This window comes from Sinocyclocheilus anshuiensis, unplaced genomic scaffold (genome assembly GCF_001515605.1).
Source record: "Sinocyclocheilus anshuiensis isolate Anshui unplaced genomic scaffold, SAMN03320099.WGS_v1.1 scaffold1024, whole genome shotgun sequence".
Classification (NCBI taxonomy): Eukaryota; Metazoa; Chordata; class Actinopteri; order Cypriniformes; family Cyprinidae; genus Sinocyclocheilus; species Sinocyclocheilus anshuiensis.
In genome coordinates this window covers 768,723-780,673 of record NW_015552843.1, presented here as the reverse complement: position 1 = coordinate 780,673, position 11,951 = coordinate 768,723, and the positions used below count along the sequence as shown (strand labels likewise).

Genomic DNA, 11,951 nt, shown 5'->3' with positions numbered 1-11,951 from the left:
CTAATTGTTTAACAAACAAGCCCAAGTGTGCATGTACTGCATCCAATCAGTCATCACAACGTTACTACACACACACACACTACAGAGGCGCTGGTGCTAATGTAAACGTCAATAGCCGCACTTATCACGAGGGCTCAGCAGACAGACGTTGATTCATGAGTGACAGTTTTTTAGCGTGATAAGTTATAACGTATCTGATTTTGAATGTAGTATGACTGTATATTCAAGTAATCACAATGCCATAATATAAGTTAAAGAGTGGGAGAGTGACTCAACACTCAAAACGTGAACTATTGTGGAGTGAGATGACAAGAAGGCTCTTTCATTGCAACTCCGAAATCAGAGCACATTTGAATTAATTAATCAAAACCGAAACTAAATATCTCGGTTTTTACGATCCTGTCTTTTATCTTTTAAACGGTCTAGATTGATAAATCCTTGAAAACTGCTAGACTTGATTATTTTTGACTGTGCAAAGTTCTGTATTATGTTCTACAATATGAACTTAGGCTTCCTCTAGTTCTGTGTAAAATTATAGAGCGACACGAAGGTAAGCGCATTATTGTTTTTTTTTTATTTAATTTTTTTAATTGTCGGATTATAATTCAGTATGTAGGCTATTAATGAATGACACCGTTTTGACTGTCATGGTGCGTGCATGAACGAGTGTGAAATGCCTGCTAATTACATTGCTTTTTCCTATCACTTATATTGGGCACTTTTTGCATTTAAATTGGATTATGCTGACTGCTGACATTGAAAATGATGTATTGTTTCAAGGGTATCGGTTAATTTCTTGATTGCTGTTTTGACAGTGTCTGATAAATCCTTGAAAACTGCTGGATTTGATTAGTTTTGACAGTGCAAAGTTCTGTTTTATGTTCTACAATATGAACTTAACAAGAGGCTTCCAGTTCTGTGTAAAATTATAGAGCGACACGAAGGTAAGCGCATTATTGTTTTTTTTTTATTTAATTTTTTTAATTGTCGGATTATAATTCAGTATGTAGGCTATTAATGAATGACACCGTTTTGACTGTCATGGTGCGTGCATGAACGAGTGTGAAATGCCTGCTAATTACATTGCTTTTTCCTATCACTTATATTGGGCACTTTTTGCATTTAAACTGGATTATTCTGACTGCTGACATTGAAAACCATGCATGTGTTGTTTCGAGGGTATCGGTTAATTTCATGATTGCCGTTTTGACAGTGTCTGCTTGCATATTTTATTCATGTTCGGTAGCCTAATTCTGTCCTTGCAAAGTTGGAACTGCCCCACTTTATAGAAACATTATGTCCTCTTTTGGAAGGCCAAACAAATGAGTTTCGCTTTCACAACGAAACACACAGTGGCTTGAGTGAGCGGAGGCCGGCGGATTCGACGAAGGAGGCTTGCGGCAACCACATGTGACGACCCCGGGCTGGACTCCGCTTCATCCACGGTGAAAGCCGATCTGGCGATCCACAGCATGAAGTTGATGTATTTCCTCAGCGACCAGCGCGGATCAGCTCTAGGCATGATGAAGCGGATATCGTCCTCTTTTGGAAGGCCAAACAAAGTAGTTTCGCTTTCACAACGAAACACACAGCATCTCCACGACATGGCGGCGGCGGCAACAATACTACAGCGAGAATAAAAGTTACGCCGCCGGTGTTATTGTTGGCGGAAGTGATATAAAAGTGTTTATTACATTTGAAATATGGATATTTTTCTTACAAAAACGCATGGATTCACTACAGAAGGCCCTTATTCACCCCCTGGAGCCATGTGAAGCACGTTTTATTATGAATGCGCAAGCTTTATTTGACGACTTGTGGACTGTTCAACTGCAACACCCGCTGACTGCAATGATAGAGCTTGGAATAGCCAGGACAATTTTTAATATAACTCCGACTGGATTCGTCTGAAAGAAGAAAGTCATATACACCTAGGATGCTTTGAGGGTGAGTAAAACACAAGCCAATTTTCATTTTTGGGTGAACTAACCCTTTAATTGAGGCAAGTGATGCCTGCAGTTCTTTAGATGTTGTTCTGGGTTCTTTTATGACCTCCTGGATGAGTCGTCGTTGCGATCTTGGAGTAATTTTGGTCGGCCGGCCACTCATAGTTTCAAGTTTTCTCCATTTGTGGATAATGGCTCTGACCGTGGTTTGCTGGAGTCCCAAAGCCTTAGAAATGGCTTTATAACCCTTTCCAGACTGATACATGTCAACTATTTTGTTTCTCATCTGTTTTTGAATTTCTTTAGATTGCAGCATGATGTTGCTCTTTAAGCATGCTTCACTTTGTCAGACAGGTTCTATTTAAGTCATTTCTTGATTCAACAGGTCTGGCAGTAATCAGGCCTGGGTGTGGCTAGTGAAATTTAACTCCGCTTTCTAAAATAATGTGGTTAATCACAGTTCTTTCATTATTTTAACAGGAGGGGGCAATTAATTTTTCACGTAGGGCCAGGTAGGTTTGGACAGCTTTTTTCCCGTAATAAATGAAATCATCATTTAAAAACGGCATTTTGTATTTACCTGCATCATCTTTTTGTAATGTTAAAATTAGTTTGATGATCTGAATCTTTTAAGTGTGACAAATATGCAAAAACAAAAATTAAAAAAACAGGAAGGTGCAAAAACCTTTTCACGGCGCTGTAGTTAGGATTGGTTAAAAAGACAAATTGTAGCTGTAAGATGAATAATTGATTCATTATACTTATCAAAGCTATTTAATAACTGTTCATGGTTGCTTTTACCAAAGATTACATTCTGAAATACTTTTTTAGGAATATATTTTCTAATTATTGTGTGTAGGTTCTGTCCATTCCCTCAGGAAATCATATTGCAGTTGGTTGAGAGATGTCGCATCAGGAAACTCCAGCTGCTGGCCCATCAGTACCTGATCCCATCCAAGATCGAGTTCCACATTGGAGATAGACTGCCTGAGTCCAGCTCACCCCAGCAGACTCATAGTCTCCACAGATTGGGGTGAGGAAAGATCTAAACATCACTGCTCTGTTCTGGTCATCATCAACATATAATGTGATTAAGTATATAACACCTAATCACATCTCTGTTTTCTGAGTGACGCACGGCCAGGCCAACCACAAGTAACTAGGGTCATGTATGCTGTAGCTTGCTGAGGATTGGTGATACTCACAAGTAAGGTCAATAGAAACACCAGTAATGATGGTCACTGCTGAATGTTGTCCGGCCTTACATGTTTGAGCCGAACTCAGACCTTGAATCGGCGACGACAGGAGACAACCAACCACCTCCTCAAACGCGCTTGTGGTTACATAGCACCTAGACCTCAGTTATCATGGAAAAAAGCCAGGGAATTTCAGTTTTGACAATATGGGACCTTTAAGAACTAACTGTATTGAGTGTAATGTGTTGTCTAGGTATGTGTCCCTCTCTGACAACGAGAAGACTGTTTTCAGAGCCAGAGAGCTAAAGTCGGTTCATGTTGATGCTGTTGGGTCTTACTTAAAGCTCACCTTTCACAGAAACCATGTTAATCAATACAACATCTACAATCAGGTACAAACAGATTAATGTGGGAAATTAGGGCTGATTTGTTTATTGTAATCATATCGATGTTATATCACATTCTTTTCTAAATTCTAGGTTGCATTGGTGGCCCTAAATATTTTGGGTGACCCTGTGGATGGAAATGACATGGGGACAGCAGTAAGTAAATGTTCAGTTTATGGAATTGGTCTCTTCACATCCTCTAGATGGCGATGGATTTCTGTTAAGCATGTTTCTGTATCAGATTTAGAATTGCACAAACAAACAAATTTAACATGCAAGATTTCATCTGTTTTCTTAACTGTGGCTTGTTCAGTTGTTGTATTCACCAGAGACGATAGCGGATGTTGGAAATGATTCCTCAGTGTTTGGCTGAGCAGTGTTGTTTATCATTCAGAACTGAATCAAGAATACTTTTGAAATTGTAGTTCTGCTCCCAAATTTGAATTAATGCTAAAAGCAGGATGTTGATTTTAATTTGTGGAAGTAGAATTTAAATGGAATGACATCTTAATTTACTCACATTTTATGTAAATGTATCTAAATGAATCTGTTATCTTAAAATAACCTAAATAATTTACTTGAAGTACCCCTTGGTGTTTTAAGAAGTGTTAATATTCTGAAAATATATTTTTATTTATTTATGTTTTGGTTATGTATGGTAAAATTAAGATATGTTTCGTTCATGAAGTTTATCATTTGGATAGTATAAATGAACTTCATTTTTAAAAAATATGGCTAATAAGTTAAAATGAACCAGTCCTGTTTTGACGCAAAACATGCAGTGTTGTTTTGGACGAATGAAATTGCTGTGAATTAAAAGCCAATTTGTACATTTTGTTTTGCCTAACCCTGATTTGGATGCTTCTCATACCAACCACTAGATGGAGCAGAATTAATCTAAATGCCTGTATGCATGCATCAGTTTTTTTGTGACTTTCAGTTTAAATATGAAGGAATAATTTCTTACAGCACCTGACGATCATTTTTGTGTATACGCGTGTTGTGGTTCTTGAGCAGGTCTAATGTTTTGTGCTCAGTGTTGGTATGTGGATCTGTGTAATGCGAGTCTGAGCTCCATAAGCACAGCAGAGTTTCAGATCAGATCACTCATCAATATATCCATATCATCGTGCTTATCCCACTACCCCCTTCTTTCTTTCTCGTGCTCTCTTTCTCGTCTTACGCTCACCTTGTCTCCCCCCTTTTTATCCCTCCACGACTTCCTCTCTCTCTCGTCCTCTCCCACCTTGCTAACAATCTCTGCATTGTTAATCTCTAATCCCTCTCTCTCTGTCCAGGCTGGAGTCTCTTTGTGTTATCCAGGACTCTAGTGATAATAAGTTTTGGTTCACAGGCAGAAATCAAGATTTTTAACCTTTGTTTGTTGGAAAGATATTAATAGCCGAAAGACATTTGATTCAAAGGATGTTGTTTTTAGGCTATTAAATTCAGAATTTAAATTTATAGCTATATTATGTACACTACTGTTCAAATGTTTGAGGTTGAAGTTAGTTTTTTTTTTTATGTTTTTGAAATAAGTTTCTTATGCTCACCAAGGCTGCATTTATTTTTTTGAAAACCACTGGAGTAATTGTGAATGTTATTACAATTTACAAATTACTCTTTTGTATTTTAATACATTTAAAGCTATTTCTTTATTTGATGGCAGAACTGAATTTTCAGCATCATTACTCCAGTCTTCACTGTCAAATGATCCTTCAGAAATCATCCTTATATACTTAATTTGGTGCTTAAGAAACATTTCCTATTATTATCAATGTCAAAAACACATTTTTTGGGGGGTGGGGGGGAACCATTATACATTTTTTAGGATTCTTTAATGAAAAAAATTAACTTATTTGCCACTTTTAATAAATTTAATACGTCCTTTCTGAATAAAAGCATTCATTACTTTCAAAACTGACCCCCGTTCAAACTTTTGAAAGATATTTTATACAATAACAAGTACAATAACATTTAGCCAATTTCTTGTTTTTGTCCCAGCTAAGCAGAGATCAGCTGATTGATCAATATCTAAACAACAGCCAATACAGCTCAGCTTTGGATGGCACATACACCGGGTAAAAACTGAAGTTATATTGCATTACATTAAATTTGTGCATGCAGTCTTCTGTCTTTTTCTTGTGTTTACTCTTGTTATCTTGCAGGCTCTCAAGTTATAAATGTGATTCTATCTCGCCGCTCGATGACTTGGCGTTTGACATGTATCAGGACCCTGAGGTGGCCCATATCATTCGGCTGCTGGACCAGAAAAAGCAGGACATGGTTCAGGAGGAAAGATTTGATCTGGCCAAAAAACTCAAACAAGCTATTGCAGACCTGCAAAAGGTTATTAGATTTGCCTTCTTTGTCAGACACATCTTTGTTTGCACATGTAGTTTAATAATAATTTTACACACTGCAGTGGTGAAGCTGGAATTGAGAGGGTTGAAATGCATCCAGGTGTATTCCAATAGAGCTGTAACAATCCTTTAGTTACCTGTTAATTTTAGCCTGACAGTAATTACTAAGCAAATTACAGATGTCTTCTTTTCTTTTATATACCTCAGATAAGTGTTTAACAACCTCTCGTTTCTTTTTTTTTCTAATTTTCTCTTTTTCTTTTTAGGTGGGCGAGCGTTTGGGCCGGTATGATGTAGAGAAACACAGTGCCATAGAAAGAGAGGACTATGACACAGCCAAGCAGAAAAAGGAACAAATGGAAGCTTACAGGCTCACAGTCTACCAACAGCTGGAGCTCCATGACCTGCTGGACATCAGTCAGGTAAACATCCATCCGTTCATTTGTCCACATATACACTAATGTTCGAAATTTTGGGTTCAATAAGATTTTAAATAAGATTTTTAAAAATAAAATTAATACTTTTATTCATTAAGTATGCATTAAATTGATCAAAAGTGACAGTAAAGGCATTTGCAGTGTTACAAAAAATTATTTGAGCATTCTATTAATCAAAGAATCCTTTTAAAAAAGTATCATGGTTACCACAAAAATATTAAGGAGTACACTGATAATAATGAATGTTTCTTAAGCACAAAATCAGCATATTAGAATGATATCTGAAGGATCATGTCACACTGAAGACTTGAGTAATGGCTGCTGAAAACCTTTGCCACCACAGAATTACATTACATTTTTTAAATATATTAAAACAGTTATGATAAATTGTAATAATATTTCATAATATTATTATTTTACTGTGTGTTTTGAGCCTTGGTGAGACTTCTTTCAAAAAACATTGAAAATACATTATACATTAAAGGTATCATCCATCCATTTATGGAAGCCCGTTTCCGCCACTGAATAAAAAAATTAAAAAGGTAATTGCGACTTTTTATCTCACAATTCTGACATTTTTTCTCATAATTGCGTGATATAAACTCGCAGTTGCGAGTTAAAAAGTCATAATTGTGAGATATAATCTCGCAATTCTGAGAAAAAAAGTCAGAAGTGCGTGATATAAATTCGCAATTGCCAGACATAAAGTCGCAATTCTGAGAAATAAAGTCAGAACTGTGAGATATAAACTCACAATTCTGACTTTTTTTCTCAGAATTGCGAGTTTATATCTTGCAATTCTGACTTTATAACATGCAATTGCGAGTTATAAAGTCAGAATTGTGAGATATAAACTCGCAATTCTGAGAACATATCAGTCGTTTCCCCCCTCAAAATTGGACTTTAACTCGCAATTGCGAGTTTATATCACACAATTCTGACTTTATAACCCGCAATTGCGTGAATTCCGAGAAAAAAGTCAGAATTGCGAGATATAAACACAATTGCGAGAAAAAAAGATAATTTATATCTCGCAATTCTGACTTTATAACTCGCAATTGTGAGTTTATATCACGCAACTCTGAGAAAAAATGTCAGAATTGTGAGTTTATATCTCGCAATTCTGACTTTATAACCCACAATTGCGTGAATTGCGAGAAAAAAGTCAGAATTGCGAGATATAAACACAATTGCGAGAAAAAAAAGAGAATTTATATCTCGCAATTCTGACTTTATAACTCGCAGTTGTGAGTTTATATCACGCAACACTGAGAAAAAAATGTCAGAATTGTGAGTTTATATCTCGCAATTCTGACTTTATAACCCGCAATTGCGAGTTTATATCTCGCAATTCTGACTTTATAACTCGCAGTTGCGAGTTTATATCTCACAATTCTGACTTTTTTTCAAAAAGTCGCAATAACCCTTTTTTTTTTTTTTATTCCGTGGCGGAAACGGGCTTCCATATCCATTCCACTTAATTCTTAGAAGTCAGTTAATGACTTTCATCCATCCATATTCCTGTGTGTCTCTCTAAATTTATTTTCCTGCAATGAATGCATGAATAATGCATCTCTTGTGTTGTGAGGGCCTCCAGCTCCAGAGAGATTAGTACACTGATATGGCAGTTTCCCAGCGGAATAGTGATTGTGCTGGTTCTCCTGAGATCAGGTGCTTGCTTCTTACTCGTCTGAAGACAGACATATTTATACAGCAGACAAAAAATGACTCGGACAGTCATCGAGCGCTTGCGACAAACACTTAACCGAGCCAGTATTCTGACAAACCTTTATCTGTAGTTTGTAATTGCTTTTTTCATACAATCAGTGTCTGAAAAATAATAGTCCAAAGTTCTCAACACTTTTTAGCCTTTTATTCATTTCAGACTTATTTTAATTTTGATAAATAGCTTTTATGAACTTTGGTTCAAATGTGAATAATTAAAAATGTGTGAAACTTGTTTCAGATCCACAGAACTTCTGAGCTTTCCATCTCTGATTTTCCCTCTCCACGTGTTGGGACACAGAAAGACACGCCTCACCCAGCAGACTCACCCAGGAAGAGAAGACAGAGGCAACATGTGAAGGAGACAGATGAGCAGGACACTTCAAAAGCTGCTAGCCCCAAACATACAGTCGCCCCAACACCACTCACTCCTCCTCACATCCCCAAGCTCGATGTAAGTCTTGATGTACACAGAATAAATACAGAACAATAATGATGTTATTGTTCTAATGCATTACTTGTGTCCACTTTTTTCTTGTTCATTAATATATCTTATCACAAATTCTAGTTTTAAGGGTACTTTCTTCTGTAATCCTCAGTCTGCCTTGATGAAACACTGCTTCTGTTTCTTTCCACCAATGTAGCTCATTCTTCACTTACACAAGGCTCTTTGTAGATGTATTATCTAAACATGTGTGTGGCTTAACATGCTTGTCAGGGATTTGCATTAGCCAGAGAGTTTTACGTTTCAAGATTTAATTAAAGGGTTTAATGGTGAAGCGTGTAATTTTTGTGCTACTAACGTAGTACTGCCCTAAACCATGCCAGAGGGCGAAATGTTTGCACACATATATATATAATATTTATTTGTTTGTTTGTTTGAAAGCAACTAATTGTTTTGTTAAGAAAAGTGGCAGTAAAGGCATTTCTAATAATACAGAAGACTTCCTTTTCAAATAAATGCTTTTGTTGTGAACTTTCTATGCATCGAAGAATCCTAAAAAATAAAAAAAAAATGTAAGTGGGTATATTTAAGAATATAATTATCAAGGGGTTATTTGACTGTCAGATGACTTAGACTTTTCTTAGTGGACCTTTCATTTTCGTTTTTCTGCAGGTCATTCTGTTAATCAGCATTGAAATAACATGCAAGATGAGAACACAGATAGTGACTGAAAATTATAGGATGGCAGGTGGATCTATCCTTCCAGTATAAAATAAACCCTCAACACTTTTTTTATATTTCTTATTTTTTATATATTTATATTTTATATTTACACTTTTTTTTTATACAAGTATTTATATTTCTGCTTGTGACAGAAAGCGCAAAAATTATGTTCACGTATTAGTTATTCTTGGCATTTAATTCTGTTTTTAAACACGGTTATAAACACTGTATATCTGAATTCTTTAAAAATGTTTGGAGTCATGGTATGTGTGTGTGTTTTCACAGATCAGTTCCCTTGCTTATGACGAGAGGCCTTTACCAGCACTTAGAAAGAGGTCGAGTGATCAGCCAGTCAGTGAGCTTGATGAGATGCCCCCAATGACAGATACAACCACCCCACGTAGCCCTGGGGCCTCGGGACAACCAGAACCGCTCACAGAGAAAGCTCAGAGAGAGGCCAGTCTGCCCATCGACATCTATGGAGACAGTCTGGTGAGACACCCAACATTTACAGCCTCCAGTTAGTTGATTTTATCAGAGTATTTACAAACCAGGTCTAAATTATTTGTTTGCAAATCATACATATCTGATTCACAAGTTTGAAAAAAGTTCGAAAAAGTCTAGTTGGTTTGGAATAACATGAAGTTAAAGGTGACATATCATGAAAATCGGACTTTTCCCGGTTTTAAGTGCTATAATCAGGTCCCCGGTGTATCTACCAACCAAGGAAACGTGAAAAAGATTAACTCAGTAACTTAGTTTTGGTAAGCCTTTTTCTGCAAGCGTCTGAGAAAACGAGCGCGCACTCAGAAAACCGTATATCAGAAGTTTAAACTCATATGGTTTAAAACGCATGATTTCAGTGCAATAAACATGATAATCAGAACCAAAACAGATGTTTTTAACAGGTTCCAGCTGTAATGACGCAGCTCTATTCTGGAAAAGGGGGCGGGGAGCAGCAGCTCATTTGCATTTAAAGAGACAGATTTTAAAGTAAAATAGGCATTTTCAAAATTATATAATAAATGATCTGTGGAGTATTTTGAGCTGAAACTTCACAGACACATTCTAGGGACATCAGAGACTTATATTACATATTGTAAAAAGGGGCATAATATGTCTCCTTTAAGTTAAATATTGCAGAATTGAAGTTTTTGGGTGAATTATCCCTTTAAGTATTTAACAGTTCGCTGTAATGTCCATCTATAACTGTTGTTTACTCTCTCACAGCACTAGGCAAACTCTACATGACAAAGGTCAAATGGTCAGCTGGTGTATTCTGTTTGTGTGCTGTTTCTGGAATGTGATCCTCACTTTCTCTTTCTCGGTCTGTCTCTCTAAGGTGGCAGGGGCCTATTCCAAGACGTGGTCCTACAGGGAGGATTCTTTGCTGGCAGTCTACAAGAAACTGATGGAGGTTCCACCTGGAACCCCAAAAGCAGAACTGTGGAGCATGACGAGAGCAGCTGTGTTCCTCTGCAAGAAAGCTCTCACAGATAAAGTGTCATCTGTACGAGAACTCCTACTCTATCTTTATTTTGCCCAGTCTTTTTCTCTGATTTTATCACCCCCTTCTTTTGTTTCTCGGCCTCTCCTACTCTCTTTCTTACTCTGACCCTCTCTTTCTAATTTCTCTCATGTTCCCATCTTTTCAGTTTGGTTTCAGGCTAAAGACAGAATGGCACCATCAGCTCGACTGATAGTTGTGACTGTTTAGCAGGTGTCGTGTTCTGTCTAGTATCTGTAGAAGTGATACAGCAACAAATGTAGTATAAAGCTTAGCTTATCTCTCCCAAGGACAAACTTAGCCTCAGGTTTGAGGGAAACTGTGATAGAACGGATTTTCTGCTAAGAGCTGGTATGAGGGGGAGGAGACGGACAAACTGTAGAAAAATGAACAGGAGATTTGGGTGAATCGTAATGCTCAGTATGGCTGTAGAAATGAGAGTTCCTTACAGTTAAAAAGGCCAATTTCTTTTTTTAATAGAGACATCGACTGCATTTTTTTGTAGAACTTTCACACACATTACCTGGACCTGCCTGAAAAACAAACGGATCATTCTTGTAGTTTATGATGTTACAAACTATCATCATTTTAATAGTGACTTCTATTAACCATGGCCAAAATTAGCACTCAAAATCACTAAAATAGAGAATGAATTGGTTTTAGAGAGTAACTTTACTGGGAACTGTAATATTAAATTGTTGAAATTTTATTTTAAAACTGACAGTCTGACCCTTTCTGATATAAGGGAAGCGACTGATTAAAATGAAAGACATACAAACCATCTACTAAAAAAAGTATTTAAAACCTTTTTCCTTGTTGATAAATTTAGCATACAGTATTTGTTTTCTTTACTCCCTGCAGTGACATGTATGAAATATTCTTGACATTAAAGGTAGGGTGACCATACGTGCCATTTTCCCAGTACGCGTCCTGGCCAGGATTTCTATATTGCCTAAAATATCTAGGTTTTGGCTTTGTTTGCGTGTGCAGACGTGTGATGTCATACACCGATCGGTCTGCTCACGCAAACAAAGCCAAAATCTAGATATTTTAGGCAATATAGAAATCCTGGCCAGGACGCGTCCTGGGAAAATGGCACGTATGGTCACCCTAATTAAAGGCACAATATGTACGATTTTTTTATTGAAATATCCAAAAACCACTAGAACAGTGTTATATATTTTGCTGACTTGTGTACTTACATTATCCCAAATGTTTCGAAG

General features: G+C 36.9%; 1 protein-coding gene across 3 annotated transcripts in view; it reads left to right on the top strand.

Moving 5' to 3' along the window:
• LOC107668088 (centrosomal protein of 104 kDa-like) overlaps window positions 1-11,951 on the top strand; it is a 36,899-nt gene that overhangs the window by 1,457 nt on the left and 23,491 nt on the right. For all 3 annotated transcript variants that reach the window (XM_016459869.1, XM_016459868.1, XM_016459867.1), the window contains exons 3-11: window positions 2,806-2,979; window positions 3,396-3,534; window positions 3,622-3,684; window positions 5,533-5,609; window positions 5,697-5,877; window positions 6,158-6,313; window positions 8,295-8,507; window positions 9,507-9,713; window positions 10,564-10,731. In XM_016459869.1, coding sequence (XP_016315355.1) covers window positions 2,806-2,979; window positions 3,396-3,534; window positions 3,622-3,684; window positions 5,533-5,609; window positions 5,697-5,877; window positions 6,158-6,313; window positions 8,295-8,507; window positions 9,507-9,713; window positions 10,564-10,731 — 1,378 coding nt within the window. The remainder of the gene's footprint in view (window positions 1-2,805; window positions 2,980-3,395; window positions 3,535-3,621; window positions 3,685-5,532; window positions 5,610-5,696; window positions 5,878-6,157; window positions 6,314-8,294; window positions 8,508-9,506; window positions 9,714-10,563; window positions 10,732-11,951) is intronic.